This window comes from Halichoeres trimaculatus, unplaced genomic scaffold (assembly GCF_033239565.1).
Source record: "Halichoeres trimaculatus isolate MK-OKI-2021-1 unplaced genomic scaffold, fHalTri1.1 fHalTri1_scaffold_4, whole genome shotgun sequence".
NCBI classification, from domain to species: domain Eukaryota; kingdom Metazoa; phylum Chordata; class Actinopteri; order Labriformes; family Labridae; genus Halichoeres; species Halichoeres trimaculatus.
The window spans coordinates 16,183,941-16,201,735 of NW_027437182.1; the positions used below are offsets into that span (position 1 = coordinate 16,183,941).

The 17,795-nt window shown below is 40.5% G+C and overlaps 1 protein-coding gene across 4 annotated transcripts in view; it reads right to left on the reverse strand.

Moving 5' to 3' along the window:
- opa1 (OPA1 mitochondrial dynamin like GTPase) overlaps window positions 1-17,795 on the reverse strand; it is a 41,373-nt gene that overhangs the window by 7,067 nt on the left and 16,511 nt on the right. For all 4 annotated transcript variants that reach the window (XM_074668220.1, XM_074668221.1, XM_074668219.1 and 1 more), the window contains 4 exons: window positions 17,604-17,744; window positions 17,378-17,494; window positions 17,184-17,277; window positions 16,429-16,539 (listed from right to left, as the gene is read on the reverse strand). In XM_074668220.1, coding sequence (XP_074524321.1) covers window positions 16,429-16,539; window positions 17,184-17,277; window positions 17,378-17,494; window positions 17,604-17,744 — 463 coding nt within the window. The remainder of the gene's footprint in view (window positions 1-16,428; window positions 16,540-17,183; window positions 17,278-17,377; window positions 17,495-17,603; window positions 17,745-17,795) is intronic.

A 17,795-nucleotide genomic window follows, 5' to 3' on the forward strand; every position in this document is an offset into this window, starting at 1 on the left:
TTTGAGACACTAGATAACCTACTTCAGTCAATAATAATTACAAAACACTACATTGACATCGCATGAGAAACTATTTTTACTTATTTCTGTATATTTATGTCCAGAGGTATCCAGATCCACTAACCAACTACATATTTATTCACTTATTCAATTATAAACTCAATTTACTGTTGTTGACCTAGAAACCCTGTAAAGCTACTTTTTTTTACAGAGAAAATTCACAAGAAAAACTGATAAAGAGTTGGCTTGATAAGCAGAATCAATAATAGCACTGGTATTGATAAAATCTTATCAATACCCGTCCCTAAACAAAATAAACTAATTCCGTACCCATTCCTAACGTCAAAGATGATTTTTTTTATCGTCAGCTGTCACCAAAAAGTAAAATAATAAAAATCAAACAAAACAAAATAACTAACCACATTCCATCCTTACCAACGCCCACCAGCATGTGTGTTATGTCCCTCTCATTTTGGAGCAAGGGTGACATTGATGGCAACAGCAAAGCCCACCAAGTATTCCCTGACAGCAGGGCTCTTAATGACTTTAAAATGAGCCCTCAGCAGCTTTAAGGAGCCCAGGAGGCCACTGATGTATGTGAATGGCGTCTTTCAGAAAAGCCAATATTCTGTGGATGAAAACTGTGAGAAACAGATATTTATTTCCCCCAGCACCATCTGTTTGCCACCGAAAGACAGCAGCAAGAGGGAGAAAAGGCCACAACAAGGCTTTCTTTTCACCGTCTCGTAGAAATGCAACAAAAAAACAGTGGACAGAGTCACTATTGCCTGGTGCTCACTGAGCAGCAGTGGGAGTAGTGATCTAAAACTCCATTTAGGCGCCTGTTTACCTAAGAGATGAGCCCCAAAACACAGTCATTCAACCGCTCACCCCTTTATCTAGTCATGAATATTCCCATAATCCCCTGGCCTCTATCCCAGAGGCCCCTGCTTTAAGATGCTGGGTGTTGTGTTGGTCAGCAAGGGTGGAGGGACAGAGGGGGGAGCCTTTCTCTCCAATCCCCTCTTTCAATGCCTTCTCTCTGCTGATCTCCACATGAAATGATATCTCATTCACTCTTACTCTGTGGAGTTGCCTAAGCTTGCGACGGCCAGAGCGCTGGCAGAAGGAGAGCTGAGCCACAAAGCCGTTAATTGACCTGTAATTAGACAGCGAAACTGCCCGGCTCTGCTGGACAAGTAGCCAACACAGAGGAGAAGGAGAAGTAGAAGAGAGGAACAAAAGATGAGAGAAAGGGTCTACAGGGAGAAAGGAAAAAGTAATCTTCATGTGATGAGAGACAGCCACTCTGCTGAAAAAAGGTGTTTTTTTTTACGAAGATGTAGCAAACTAATCATTTCAACAGATCAAGTCTGAAGTCAAGATTGTGACCAGGTTCTTGTGAAATTTCCCACTAAAAACCGAGCAGCAGCTCACAGCACGGTCACTGGAGAGCTTGAGGATGAGGGGTTGGTTCCTGTTCGGACCTGTCATCATCAGGAGGAAACTTTTTATATCCAATGACTGTGCTCTGCTGTTTCCCTCTCTGAAAGTTGATCTCTTAATGTAACAAACAGAGGAGCCTCTTTCTACAGTATGCAGCTTGATTTGTCACTAAATCTGGATTGTCACACTATAAAAAACTAAGCCATGGGAGACATGGACACTGGGAGAGCGAGGATGTCAGCGGCCCGAACGCCATGTCAGTGACAGAGCTATGAATCAACACTGGCTCTCACGGCTCTTATCTAGAAAACAGATGCCTGAGAGCGAGAGCAGCCCAACCTGGGGGAAGACATGCGTAGGTCTGAACAGGTCAGGGCATGGGGTCAGCTGCAGGGCAGACTAAACAAAAACAGGAAAACAAACTGCCAAAATCCTTTGAAAAAGCCAGATGACCACTGTTGTTGAGCTGTTTTCTCTGAGTTTTATAGACTATAAGTGTTTGCGACTTTGAAGTGCTAGACATTTCAGAGGGCTGTAGAGAAAAGGGCTGTAAATATAAGGATAAGGTGACATCATTTCCAAGATGGCTGACCTGAAGAGCTGAAGTTATAGACAAGCAAAAGAGTAATAAGTTTTGATGCACAAAAAAGATCTTGTGTCCTTCTTTTTAATATTTATTCTTTAAAATCAGGAGGTATAAGGCAGCATTCTGCTTCAAACTCATGGTTTAAATCACAGAAAGTCACAGGTTTGAAGTTTTCCAGGACTCACCTTTCTGGCCCCAAATGGAGCCCTTTGTTGAGGCTAAGTGGTAATCAATCCTGAGAAGCCACATGGGCCGGAGGATTGGAAGCTGACGGGTCTGGTTTAACAGAGATTCTGTCATAATCCCCCAGAGGAAACTCCCCTCTGCTGACTCAGCCGCAGGTGTGTGGACTGAGGTAACTGACGCTGAACTCTGGGACGAGCCGTCACAATATGCACAACTTAAGTTAAAAAATGCAGACATATACACAGCTTTGAGGATACCTGGACGCAATCTCTATTTACAGATTTCACATAAAAATGTGGGATCTACAGCTGGGAGTCTGGGTTTTTTAATTTGTTTTCATTTGTTGTACAATTTCTCTACAAGTGTATTAACCAATCAAATAGTAGCAGGCTTTGGGATGTGTTGGAAAAGCAGTCCAGATGGAAAGCAAAAGCAAGTGGGCCACATTATTGACATCCTGGCTCTTCTCGAAAGCAATTTAGTTAGGCGCTATGAGAAATATCAGATGATGTTTTTTTTATGTCAGGGTCATGATCGAAACTTGTTCTCTACTCTTTCTGAGGTTAATCATAAGGACTACTTTTCAAGATACTGACCAATACCAGCAGAATAATTTCCCCCCCAAATTAACCTATTCAAGGCAAAGAACACAGATTGTTTAGGCCAAAGTACCTTTTTGAACAGATTTGTGTGCGATATAAAATTTGTGCAAGGACTTTAAGTGTGCACAGTCTGAAGGCATGATTATTTCACTAGTAGGGATGTCCCGATCCCAATCCCTAGTATCGGACCGGGCCGATTTTTGCATTTTTTTAAGTATTGGTGATTGGGAATTCTAGCCAGTCCTCTCAACTGATCATTCACGTCAGCCCCCACAAAGCCAAAATTGCTGCCGGACTTCAAGACGTCAGTAAAGCAGTTTTCTGCAAATGTTCTGAGAAGACATGAAATTCAAAGCGTTGTTGATGAAATTCTCCCGTCTTCTGCGTCATGTTGAGGCATTTTTCCAGCTTTGCATGTGATGCATTCAGGTACCCACGGAAATGTAAGAATCTGATGATAACCCCAGTGTTTTCAGTTTTTGGATTGGACAAATGGCTTATAACTGCCACTCATTTAAAAACAAGTGGTATAATGATCCCGCCGACGGGTTTGGGATCCAGAGGGTTTTTACTTCAAAACTAGCTAGACTTAGTTAGTAAGTTAACCAAATTAAGTCCAAATCCAAAACTTGATCGTGAATCGGTATCGGCGGAAACTTAATATTAAATACTTGGGATTGGGGACAAAAAATGCTGATCGGTACATCCCTATTCACTAGTTGAAAACCTGAAATTTAACAGTGTAGCTTAAAGGTGGTATAAGGAAGATCTGTTATAATTGGCCTGCCCCGCCACCTTCTGGCCCAGAGTCTCACACGTATTGTCGTAAAGATGTGACCAGTCGTGTTTGTTTTGAAACTTTTTTTTTTTTTTTGTTCAAGACAACTTTTTTACTGGAACAGGCAAATTATTTATCAGTATAGTTACATAGCCCTGTTGTTTGAAGCATGACAACAAGCAAACGTTGTAAGTTTGTGCCATTTGTCAGTAGCCGGCTATATGTAGCGCTATTAGTAGCCCAGTGCTATGACGTACCTGTAAGCTATAAGCTAACAGTCAGTTCATACAGTAGTTTAGTAGGCGTCTATATGTAGCGCTGACAGCTTTACAAATAACAGCCTTTTAGCCTTTAGCTTGGGCTGTATCATTCTCCCATTTAGCTTTTTCTCTGCTCTTCTGTCTGACAGTTAGGCTCCTGTGTCCACCATCACTACAACATTAATCACAGAAATGTTTTCAGCAGAGGAAAACACAGATCTCTCTTCTCACTACTTGACTTCGTCAGCCTGCATGGTGTTATCATAGAGACGTGAATGTGCCATAAATCAATCCAGTCTTGCTTGACCCAATTGGAAAGCTACGAACAAACTACTAAGTAGCATTTTGCAATTACCTATATATATCTCATTTTAAACTGTGGATTATGAATGAGCAAATATCTAGAAGGGACACTTTTTCAAGATCACTTTCAAACTCCTCACAGCCCCCTCAAAGATTGGAAGCTATGGCTTGAATGCTGACCTTACCTGGAAACCCATACCCCTCAAAATTCACAATCATTCACAGGAGTTTATCATCAGATAAGGACAGATTGCCTGGGACTAAATAGTAAAGATGTTTCTTAAATCACCTTCTCTGTTCCCTCTTGACACAGAGGTGACCCCGAACCAGCCAATCACACAGGATGATGGAGAAGGACACGGCAGTCTTCTGCTAACTTCAGGTACAAACATGTCTCCAGCTGCTCTGGAGGCCACACACCTTCACGACCATATAACGTTGCACAGACAGAAAACGCACCTGGAATTTTTTGAGCCTCAGGCAAAAAACCCATGGGCAGGAGTCACTGGACAGCAGGTGTTTGCCTCAGAAAAGATCCCAGCATGTCTCACTTCATCAACATAAAATTCCTTTCCTCCCAAAAATGTACTTCTTACTTTGCAGTCGACAGAGTTTACCACATCAAGCTTTGCATCAACTTTTTGAGAATAAAATGAAGAAATTTTATGGTGTTCAGAATATTTATCTTATAACAACACAACTATATCAAGATGAAGCCTACAATAAATTCATTGTGTCTTTTTGAACCTGATATGAAAAAAAAAAAATCAAACCGTAAGTTTGTATTTTCTTTTTTACTACAGAGAGGGATCATATGGTTTTCCTATTACTTTATCCCAACCAGCATCTGATGTCACATCTTTGTGTGTGTGTCTGACAGGCGGATCAGTGAGAATGGGTCTCTGGTGGCCACACTGTGCTGTTTTTCCCACTTTCCTATTTTCCCACACTCCCTCTCTCTCCGCCGCTCCCTCAGGGAGACTGAAAGATGGCTTCACATCCTCCATCATGCTTTTACTTTTTTATCACCACTTCTATTATCACCACTAGATTGACTGTCATCTAAAACACGCAGCTCTTTTCCTCGTTTCCTCAGTCTGCTGGATTTATTTCCTGAGCTTGTGTCTAGGGAGGGTATTTAGAAGATGGAGATTGTTTATCAGCCAGTCCAAATGAAAATACAGTGCATGCTATAAAAGCTTTAAGTAACCTTGAAGCAATTTGGTGGATGGTTAAATGCAGGGATTCCAGGACAGGAAACTTAAATGTTGTGGTTGAATACTGTTTTTCAAATCGTGTAACTATTTTAAAGGCAATTTAGTGCTTCATTGAAGCATTTCAACAAATGGCCAAACTGAAGCGAGATTATCAGCTGTGTTTTGAAGAGCTTAGCAATCAGCTGCTGGCTTGTCAGGTACCCACTATGTCTGTGAAAAGTATATCAGAGGCATTCTTGGTCCTTAGCGTGACAAGGGAGTGAAGTAAGAGCGAGAGGCAAGAAAGAAAGACTGTGTGGGAGAAACGGGCAAGAGATGGATTATGGCAAGGTGTTAAAAAACATGGTCATCATTGCAAATGGAAGCAGATGGCTGGTTGAGGCCTTGATAGAGTGAGATAAAGGAGGGAGAGGAAACAGGAAAGTTGAGACTTTGGTTAATGATGCACTGTTTAAATCCTGGTATTGGGTATCGAGTTTGATACTAAAGTCAGAAAAGGGATGATCCATCAGACTGATCTATTCATCTCAGTTCTACGCTCATCTTTTTTTTTTTACAATAGCCATGTGCAGTTTCCAATTTCTCAGCCTCATACTAATGTTATGGAGTAGATAATAGGAAATTAAAACTGCTAACATATGGAACTGACCCATACAAAAGCCCATGTATTGGTATCAGTATAGCAAAAAGGGCAGAAGTTTTAATGAGCGGGCAAATGCAGAGGAATCGACAATGGAAAGAGATGACACATGCCTCACACCAGTCACGCTTCTAACCCTTAAAATTTCACCGCAAGCGCAGTGCCGCCCTGCGCGCTTGAACGTACAGCTGAGCACTCAGCTTCCATTGCAATCTATCAGGCAAATTCCACTGCACGTGCTGCTGAAGTGCCCGCGCGCACCCAGGTGTGAGAAATACGCTTCAGGTCTATTTTCTGCGCGGCGGCTTCCAAACTTTGTAAATTCACTGTCAATAGGAAAGCACTAGACAGGAAGTCACTGTGTAAAGTACCTGGAAGATTCAAAATAAAACACAATGAACTCTCGAACGTAAATTTCCCACATGTTACAAATACGTCAAATCTGGAGCCATGTGCATCAGGTAAATATTCAGTCAGAGGGTCCCAGACGCCATGGATGAATAGAAGCTGATCTTGGAAATGGATAAGTTCAACATTCTGTATGATCCCAAACATCCTTTTTATAAGGATACAGGCAGAAAGGACAAGGTGTGGACTAACATATCAAAAGTTATGGGAGTGGATGATGATCATGTGATATTGCTATTCGCACGAGAGCCTGTGACTCTCCGAGGATCAACCATCCCCCTCCGGATTGAGCGGCGGGTGTGGCGCTGTGCGGCGTGGCGCGGCGCTGCTTCCAGTGGGGTTTGACAATCAGAGCAAGACCACGGCGCTGCGCTGAGTGGCGCGTGCGGTGGAATTTAGGGGTTATGATCTGTCTTCAGAGGAGAGAAGGACAGGGGTAGGTGAAGAGAGATGTTCAAGAAAATTGGAGCACAAGTGGAGAAAATGAAAAAAGAAAAAGGAAGATAACTCCAGATTTTGAACCCAAAATAGGAGACTTCAAAAAATTAGGGCAAAGACAAAACATCCCTGGTGCTAACATCCCAAAGACTAAAGGTAAATTAAAAGAACAGAACGGATTTGATCTGTAGGCCAAAGTCATCTGTAGTTAGTCTTGTGACAAAGATGTCTTACAATGATCTTTACTTTTCTACACCAACAGGCACAGAGCAAAAAAAGCCATCATAAGATGAGGACAAGTCAGGAAAATAAAAAAACGTGTTGGCAGTCACTTTCATAAATTCAAGGACAAGATTAAACAAAATGCTCAAGGGGAGGCTTTACTGTCTTCGCTGTGTTAGTGTTATGACAACTGAGGATCTAATCTTTAAGAACTTGTTGCTTTAAGGGAGAAAACAGATCACTGCAACCTCCCGTGGGAAAAAAAACAAACCTGTATTGTATAACTTCAAACACATCTTAGACAGTGGCATTGCTGTCTTGATAGAGTATGATTTGGATACAGAAAGTGCTTTGAAGATTTTAAATACATTTGATATAAAAGAAAGGGAATGGGCCTAAAACAGATAGAGGAGAGATAAGGAGGCAAGATAAGAACTAGTGGAAGCCAACAGACTGCATCGTGTGGATAAAGAAGCACAACAGAGGAAGTAATTCAAATTCATAAAAGGTCATGTTTAAGTATGAGTGCAAGCAAGAGCAGCAGTCCCCAATGTGCCAAAGAGCAGACAGTCTGCCCACTATCTTACTGCACAAAACCACCCCCACGCTCCCAAAGTGCACACGAAGGCCATGTCTACAATGATATGGATACATTTTAAAATGCATATTTTTGTCTCTGTTTTGACTTTTTTTCTGGTAAAGGTGGCATTTTTGACCTCTGGAGAAGAGACTTTCAAAAAAGACACTTTCCACAGCAGGCAGCCAGAGAGTACACTGGATTGTGTTGTAGAATGGAAAGGGAGAACCTAGATTTGAGAAATAGTTGCTCAAGTTGGTCTTTACAAAAAACAGGTTCAGGTTAAAACATTAAGTTTGGTTAGTTCTTATTCATGTTCAGGGGTTGGGTAATGGACAGGAATGAAACAGTAAAAGCCATACTGAGTACACTACATTAAATTACATCACTGCTAACACTACGGGCTACAAGTGCTGGTGAAATTAAGTTTGATCTGTCATTCAACTGCAACAACAGTATGATGGTCAGCTGACAGAGCAAACAAAAATGTTAGCCAGCAGGGTAAACACTGAGCTACATATAGTAAATCTTCAAGCAAGCATAACTGTCTTCTCTGGCTGCAGTATTTGTTCATGTAAAATGCAAAGCTGGCCAGCGTTCTAGTGCAATAACCACTATGGCAGGCCTGAGGCTGGGGTTAGAAAATGGAAGGGGTGTAGGAAAGGTGCACTCATAGTTTTAGTAGCACAAATGTTGTTGTTGTCAATTTTCAGAAAAAGCATTTGCTGGAACAGAATGTGGATTTTTAAAAGCAATCGGAGTTCCTAACTTAAGACATCATCATCATCATATCATTGTGTAATGATAAGGGTTAATGATACTTCCATAGTTAAGTGTAGAATGGCCTTACACAACGGTGCAGAGGTGAAAAGACCAGAGCACGTTCAGCCTCATTCCCTGCACTCCCTTTCAATGCCATTCAGACAACATGAACCAGCTGTAAGGTCCAGGAGCCACAGCGGTGTCCTGATAAAGTATGACTCCCTCTCATCTGAAAAACAGCCGCATGTGCACATAACACCTTAAGAAGATACGTCATCCTCTACAGAGCAGAACTCCTCCTCACTAATCACACAGGAGGAAGCTGCTCAAAGAAGGAGGATGAGGAGGAGGGGGAGGAGATGAAAGGAAATGAAGTGAGCGTGAGGCTGAGAGGGCATTCCGGTGAGCAAGCCCAGACAACCAGAGCTTTATTGTATTCTGCTTCCACACCAGAGAAAGGAAAAGGAGAAAGTAACAGCATGTGCAAACATGCAAACACTTCACACATTATCACTGAGCTCGAGAGCACATTCTGTTGACACCTTCAATTCCTTAACCCTCCAACAGCCTCAAAGCTGATATCCCTATTTTAATGCATATTTTTGCATCGACACCAACAATAACAGTAGTGAAGTTACTGTGAGAGGTTGCGTGGAGAGCAGGTGCTCATAAATGTCAGTCATGATAATAACATACCTTAAACCAGGAAGATCTGGTGAGTGACCTGAGTTGCGTCACTGAAATTATATAAAATAGTTTTCTATATGTCATGTGGAGATCACATCATTGAATGAATCCTTTGTACTCGTTTTAATGATTCTGTTCAATTATCCAATAAAGGAGGATGGATTTTCCTTTGGGATGTCCTGATGAGTGTTTTTGGCCCCTGATGGTGATCCATTGATTCAGAGAATCTGAATACACTGATACAATATACTGTCTGAATCATAGAGATGCAGAGTTTTGTTTTGTTCATATTGTGAATTTTTACGTGATTAGATTTGAAGAAACTATACTTGCCTGTGTGTATCTGGGACCATGAAATCACTTATGTCACAAATGGGTTCAGAGATTCATGAGATGCACGAGATCCACGTGAGGCTTTCATGCTTTTTGACACCTCGTGCAGCATCTGTTAGTGTCCATTCCCAAACTGCAGGGGGCGATGTATCACAAACATACGTCTACCAGAGCACTAAATAAGAGTCGAAGAAGTTTGACTTTGTTTACAACACATTGACATATCTGTCCCGGAGATTTTTCCAGGTTCTTTTAACTGATTCCTCTTCTCTGGCGAGAGTGGCTGCAATTTAACGCCATTAATTATTTATCGATCGATGAACACGGTGATCTATGTCTAAGGAGTCATTCAGATGCCTGCATTTCCGCACCTTGACCACTTCCGTCATCTTGATCGTCCGTCATCTTGATCGCGTGTCTCCGTGCGACAGGTTAGGAATTTTTTGAGTGTGTGCGGCGTGGAAATTTCCGCCTGAAAAGGACCGTGGAAGGGGGCGTAGGTGTGTCATTTAGCCGCACTAAGCTGTGCAGATCAGATCACCTTAAAGACTGATTTATACTGCATATAAACCCCTTCAGCATAAATATTATTACAAATGTTATACAAGTTATAAATGTGTTATTATTATAACTGTCTTAACTTGGGAATGATTTATGTTCATGTGTGCTGATCTTCTGCTGATGATATTAAATGTGTCATACAAAACATCAAAATAAGTACCAGTAGTGATTCTGAGTTGCTCGATGAAATCAAACAGTTTCCTTTTTTATCACAACAAACACATACCTTATATTTTCTACTTTTCTATGAGGGGCAAAGAAGCCACCAAGTGTCATCCCAGTGGTCTCTCTTTGGAAGTGACTGTGACAAAACATTAGACCTGGGCTGTGCTCCAGAGACAGCTCTGAACCATTCAGCTGGTCTGGCACACGCTGCCAGACACACACACACCTTTTTACAATGTACATTGTGTTACTCATTGCTTACTCACTGACGCATACACACCTGACCTGTGATTGTAACCTGAGCACCCAGCCTGCGGGTTTGGGCAAACAGAGCTTTACAACACAGTGCCCCTGGGAACACATTTCTGTCTTTGTTAAGCGTGTTTATCCTTTCTCCCAACACCTATCTGCCCCCTCTTTTCCCTCCTCTTTTCCCTCCTGTTTCCTAAAGGCTGTCAGGTGAAGGTGGGTTCACAGACAGAGGGACAAAAAGAGACAGAGACAGAGAGAGATGGAGAGAATATGAGAGGTAGAAAGATTGAGAGAAAGAGGCAGAGGGACAGAGACGATCAGGTGGAGCTGGACAGAATTTTGCAAACACAACAGACTCACAAACATCCAAAGAGACATAAACAGAAAGCTTGCTAGCCCAAACAGCCTGTGCCATTAGCACACCTAACCTTTTGGGGTCAGGTCATATTTTAGGCCTAAGGTGATCTTAGTTAGTGAGTTAACAGCACAAATTGATAAAAAAATAATCATAAAGACACCTTAATAATGAATAAAATAAGACTACCACATTGGCAGACAACTGCAAATGGAATTTTGAGTTGTAGAATATTGCATGGCTGGTCAGAAAAGGTGTTATGGAGGTGAAGATGCAGAGATTCTGCTTTGACAATAGGGTCTACCTTTCAAAATGTGTTGCACAAAAACTAAATTACTGTTGTGCATTACTTAAGAATTTGGTGTATTGTGACTGATTTCAGTTCCTGGGAGTGCAGACTGCAAACAGATATCATTACCTACGCCAAGGAGGTTTTGTTTTTGGTAGAGTTTGTCGGTTTGTTTGTCGGTGAACAACATAAATCAAAAAGTAACAAACAGATCTTGATGAAATTTTAAGGAAATGTTCAAAATGGGTTAACTAAGAAGTGATTAATATCTGGACCTGGTCTGGATCACCGTCTGGATCCAGGATTTTTTTTTTATCATTGTGAGATAGGGCCATTTTCACAAGGGATAGACCGATTATCAGCCAGGCTGATATTTGGCATTTTGATGCAAAACGGCTGGGCATTTTTTTAAATCCGATGGCCGCTGAGAAACAAATTTAAAACTGCATTGTTGCGGCTCTCTCACCCACAGTACCATCTGATTGGTTACAAGCAGAGCCATTGCTTGGGAAACAGCCAATCAGCAGTGCAGTTATTACAGTTATATTGAAATTTTGGAAAACTTTATTTACTGTAGAAAACTTGAGCTATTTATTTTTATAAGTTTTCATTTAACTTTATAAAACATGCTGCTGAGCCTGGGAGCTGTTGAATAAACTCATGCTTAAAGGTATTTGAATGAAGTTAAGTGTTGGAGTTTCTATTGTTCAAAATTTTGACACCAATACTTGCACTTTGACAGCTAATTAATATCTGCTTCAAATATCGGTTATCGGCCTCCTTGACTGAAAATAATCGGTATCAACCTGGAAAAATCCATATCGGGCTATCTCTAATTTTCACCATATGTGTATATAACTCCACGATAAATAGTCTGATTTCTTTGCAAAACAATACAAGACAAAGTCATCATAATTTCTGACAGATGTAAAAGTACGATCTAGATCCTGGCAATATTCTGGATACTGACATATGTACTGGGTCATCATAATTACAACACTGTCAGGTAACAAATCGTCGTACAAACCTGCAACTAACACCAAATTGTAGCAGACAGTCTGCTGAAAGGGACTATAACATCAAAGTAGGACTTAAGTGTTGTGTGACAATCACAATATGCATGGCGGAGGTCTGAGCTCTCTAAGTGCTTTCTAGTTTGATTTTTACTGGTGTAGTAGTAGATATAAGAATTCTGATACCGGGTCAACCTAACTGTTGATACAGCAGCTTATTGCAGTAAACGCATGTGCCAATGCACACTTCATATACAACTCAGTGGTAGAAAATTTTTGTCTCACACACTTTTGAACCTTCGGAACTTGCCTCATTTTGTGCTCCAAGGCACATTTTCAAGTCTGCCCATCAGCCAGCCATCACAGTTCAGTCTAGACTGGTGGACCCACATACCCACACCCACACATGGGTCTAGCCTGCATTACCCTGAAAGGCCTTTGCAAAGTGTCAGAAAACTAATGACCCAGATCCTCAACTCACCCACCAACTCAAACTGACAGACTGACAAAGCTTAAACTTTGAAACATACATTTTCTGGGTAGGAGGCGAAGTTAAGTCTGACTTCAGCATAAAATTAGCTCTAAGTGATATGGGCATGCTGGGCAGTATATTTGCATCATATTGTAATGTCAAGTTAAAATGAGTGGTGTGAGTATTTTTGATTTAAACTGGGAAGTCAGACAGGAAATGAGCCAGAAAGGACACATTAATTAACATGCAACAAAAAGTATCCAGCCAGACGCAGACCAGGAAAAATGCTGCTCACAGTCGTCAGCAAAAACTCATTCAAAGTAATTACTTCCTTACATTTGTACAATTCAAGTCATATCTAGTTCCATTTATGTAGACGTTGATGCCTTCCACCACTTTCTACTTCCTACATTTCCTGTCTCTTTTCTGCTGTCCTATCTCATAAAATGTAAAAATAGATAAAAAGTTTACTCAAGAGAAAAATCAAATTTGTTTAAGACATAATGATGTTTTTACAGCAAACTCAATAATTTGCACAAGCCACAATGGAAGTTTTTCTACTTCAAACTCTGTATTTCAGTTATGACTTCTATTGTTCCCAGGCCTGACCCAATGAGCTGTTAAGAGGGTTTGTAGTGCATGCCCAGGTGTTTTTCTACCCAGTAGATCCCATGACAAAATTCAAAATGCCTTCCCACATTTATCAAAGAGTGGAGTCTGTGATGGTGGAAGTGGGGATGTCATGCCTGTTTGAGAAAGTTTGGAATTAACTTGCCTCATAGGATTTGCAAGGTCAGGCAGGTCTGAGCATTCCTGACAGTGTGTGGAATGGAGAAAGTGCTCAGAGTGTGTGCTCTCCCCTCTCCTTTAGTCTCATGGAGAAAAAAAAAAGGGAATCCAATGCAGGGAGGTAAAGAGACGCTTCCTGTGAAGTGTTGTGTTAATGTGTGTAGACTGTCAGTCTACCCTATGCATCCTCTCACCTTTTTAAACTGTTCTTTCTCTGCTTGATGAAATTTGTTTGTTTGCTTAAATATGCTATACAGTTTGTATCCTGTTCACACATGATCTATGTTTGCACCAGTAGTAACAGAGCGAAAAGATAATTTAAGGTGTGTGTGTTTTCTCTTTGGGTGGGTGGACCAATGAAATTGAAATTGTGTTGGTTATTATGATGATTGGATCTGTTAACATGTTTGTGCATCATTCAGGGAGTCTGCAATGGGAACAAGCTTTGTGTGCTGCTGTGTGAATATTGACTTTTATATATCAGAAAAGTTTTACTGAGTAAGACCTGCTAGAGACGGGTCAACCTGTGTTACCTTTGTTTGTTAACAGTAGGCTTCAGGTAAAAATGACCAAATATCTGTCCACAACCCCCAACAAGGTCTTTAAAACTTACATAGAGTGAATATAATCTATTGTATGTCACATATTGCCCTGTACTTTGCAGCTCTCAGAGTTTAGATAAAAAATTCAATCAAATCTAGTTTCAAGGATAGGTAAGATAATTATTGTCAGTGACTTCAATAGCTATGCGGTCATTCATATTGATAGTAGCCTGAGCCTTGCTGTCATGCAATAACTTAGATTGATTGGCCTCACACTTGGTGTAAACAAGCCTCCTGAATGTTTTGATTGCACAAACTTGTTCTAGCACATGGTTTTATGACTGACAACTTATCAGTCTTCTGAAGATATCCTCTTTTATCAGATCCCTTTTCCATAACTTTGATCTTCTCTATCGCACTTTATTCCACCTAATACGAATGCGCTAACTACGAGTGTGCCTGATGATGCTGTGGCTAAGTTCAAAGAAGAGATTACAGCTATCTGCTTTGTCTACAAAAACAAAAGCTCATAACAGAATTGATCCCTCTCAGTCTGATCAGTTCGTTGAAGATGCCATGGGTTTCTTATAGAGCCCAGCCGATTAATCAGGCCGATTATGCCTGTCACCGATTAATCAACATCGGCCAAAATGTAGCTGATTATAAAAAAATTTGCTCCACAGAGATTCTGTCACTCCTGTTCCTGTGTGTCTGTGTGTTTGGGCTGCACACTGCCCGAGTGCCCGCCCCCTCCATCCACCATTATCTAATGTAAGACTATGGAACGACGTTTTAATGTAGCAAAAGTTGCTTTTTTGAGAGATAAACAGAGATAAATGCTACTGTTAATTCACACGTCCACCATTATCTAATGTAAGAGTATAATACAGCAGTAAACGTTGTGTAAGTTGTTCATTGTGTTTTTACAGTTTCACTTTTTTTCTACTTACTGTGTTTAAAGTTTGACTTATTTATTTAAGGTGTTTACAGTTTGACTTCTTTTTTTTATTATTGTCTTTACAGCCTGTTCTTATTTATCATTGGTTTACACGACAGTTCTTATGTTGACAGTTTTATGATTTAAGTTCCTTGTTTTAATTTGTTCTTGAATCATGTGGGTATTATAATAATTTTTGTTCATATACAGTATATATCCTGTGTATATTAATGAATTTATTATATATCTCAGCCCATATATTGGATATCGGTCGATATATCGGATACTGTATCCGCATCGGCCCCAAAAATCCCATATCGGTCGGGCTCTAGTATCTTATCCAGTTTCTCCCCTCAGGTGACAACTAGTCGACAGAGGCTAGGACTAAGGTATGATGATGAACCTGTGAGCTACAACAACTGTATCTAAAACTTAAAAGAACATGGTACTCCACCAAAACAGCAGATACTTACTTTACTTAAGTCTTTTCCTTTAACTGCCATAAATATTAACAGACAGTAAATTGCTGTTCCTATGAAAGGTACATACACTGATGGCATTATCAGAACTGTAAGCATCACTCTACATGAGCTGTTGTTCCTATCTGACTCTGTCCATCCCTTTCTGCATCTCCCTGAATCCCTCTTTCCTCATATGACATGAGTCTGGCTGTTAAAGAAGTTTTTCTTTGCCACTGCTACTTGTGAAATGCTTTGTATGATTATGATGAGTCAAGATAGGATCTTATCTTTCTTGAAGTTTGGTCTCTGAGAAAAATATAACAGAGTTTGGTCTAAACCCGCTCTTTTTCAAAAGTGTCTTTAGATAACATTTGTTTTAAACTGGTGCCAGGTGAAAAAATATCAATTGATTGAATGATTGAGATTTATTAGCAGAATCAAAGAGACTATTATCAGAACCTATGTGTGAGTGTGTGTGTACCTGGTGAACAAAATGCAGAGTGCATGCAGGTCTGAGCTTGTCTATAAGACACCAGGAGGATCTGTCTTTGTGGGCATGTGTGTGAATGTGGGAGATGAACAGCCTGGCTAATTGACACAGCATAATTTACACTAATCTTCATATTAGTACTTACATTACATCACATTACATCACTTGGGCTATGACAAGGATTTTGCTGCGGAGTAGGTCAAGTGCATGTGTAGTTTAAGGTCAGTCATACTTTTGTAGTATACACATGTGAGCTCAGGCCTGGTTCACTTAGTTTCTATTGCCAGTAAACTGTGTTATCGTCTCCTCCAGCATTTAATCCTGAATTATTCCATCAGTTAGATGTTTTACTATATGTATACTGCCACAAGACACTTGTCCCTATGAGTTCCTTAAGCACTACTGCCACCTACTGGTATTTTTGAGGCGTCTTATAAAAAGCAGTTATATCCTACATTAAGTTCACAGGCAAGTTGAGGAGTGAAACTAAGCGTATGACAAGTTTCAGGCACATGACAACCACTTGTATATTTACTAAAGCAACTTCAACAAGCTCCTTTCTCTTCCTCACGCTGTCTCCTGAAATCGCCGCAGGCATTTCAGTTCAACTTAAGAGTGGAAATAACTTTACTACTGCCATGTCTTTGAGCGACTTACTGAGATCCTCCGCCAGCTGGACGCGCCGACCAGTGATAAGCTGGCCTTTCTTCTCCAAGTCTTCCCCAAAGTCATCCAGTACCTCCTTCACATTTTTCTCCAACCGACGCACTGAGAGGACAAATGGAGGAACAAACACACACATACACGAAGCAGAACAATCAATATCCAATTCAACAACAATGCATCAGATTTTTCCTCCCATTGTCTTCACTGAATGCTGTGATCAACACATTTCCCATCACTGGGAAGGATGAGAAAGGGGTTGAATCTCAAAATAGATGTATTTGAGCATGGCAATAAAATGATTTTGTTATTGAACAGTTATTGGTAACATGTATAACACACATTTGCACTAATCATAAAGCTCAGGCCAGTATACACCACCAATTGGTTAACTACAATTAAAACAAGTGTGCAATTTAATTTGGTTATTCATGGTGATCATCTGTTTTGAAGAAAGGGAATCAAAACATCTAGAGCAAAATCTACTGCTGGGCACAGAAATTCAGGCAATCATCTGTCAAACTTGTAGATGAATTCTAATAAAAGCTGTTACTAAACAGAAGAACCTAGTATATGAAAATCAGGAGATTTGTCAAACCTTCACCAAGTAAAGCACTGCTGACTCAAAGAGTGTGTGGGTAAAAGCAAACTATGGATGAATTTCGTTTTAAACTAACAAAAAGGATCCTAATTTTAAAGTTCTCCTTGGACATGTTCTAATGTTACAACACCTTACACCCAACACTTACCCTCAGTGTTGGTGAGCTGCTGTCGCAGAGTGTTGGCTGTGATGACCAACATCCTTTGGATCCTCCAGAACAGTACCACATCATTGCACTCCAGCTGGAATGAAAAAAAATGCAGGAATGACGTTAGATTTTCACTTACTTCAGAATGGGCTTAGAATGATATGTTTAGAAGAAGGACTTGCTAACATCCATACCTCAGAGTCAACAAAGTGTCTCTGGTAGTAATAGAAACCTCTCTTGCAGAGGTTACAGTGTGACAGCGCGTTTTTCAGGAAATGTCTGCGATACAGCTGATGCCATGTGTCCTTGATCTGAAAAGGTTAGGAAGTCAGATTTTATTTATTAAATAAAATTAATCAGTACTCTGTGTCTCAGGTTCAAAACAAAAAAACAGGGAAAATTTCATGTTTTTGACCTCACCAACACAGGGTCGACTTCAACCCCTCGTCCCTCCAGATTCTTCCTAACGGTGGTGACCTCGTCATTGGCCAGGTAGGCTGTGTGATCATCATGAAGCTTCAGCAGACGCTCCAGCTCATTTTTTGTTTCATTACGAATGTGCTGAAAAGAAAGAAAAAAACGTTAAAGCAGTTTTTGTGGTGGAATATTATT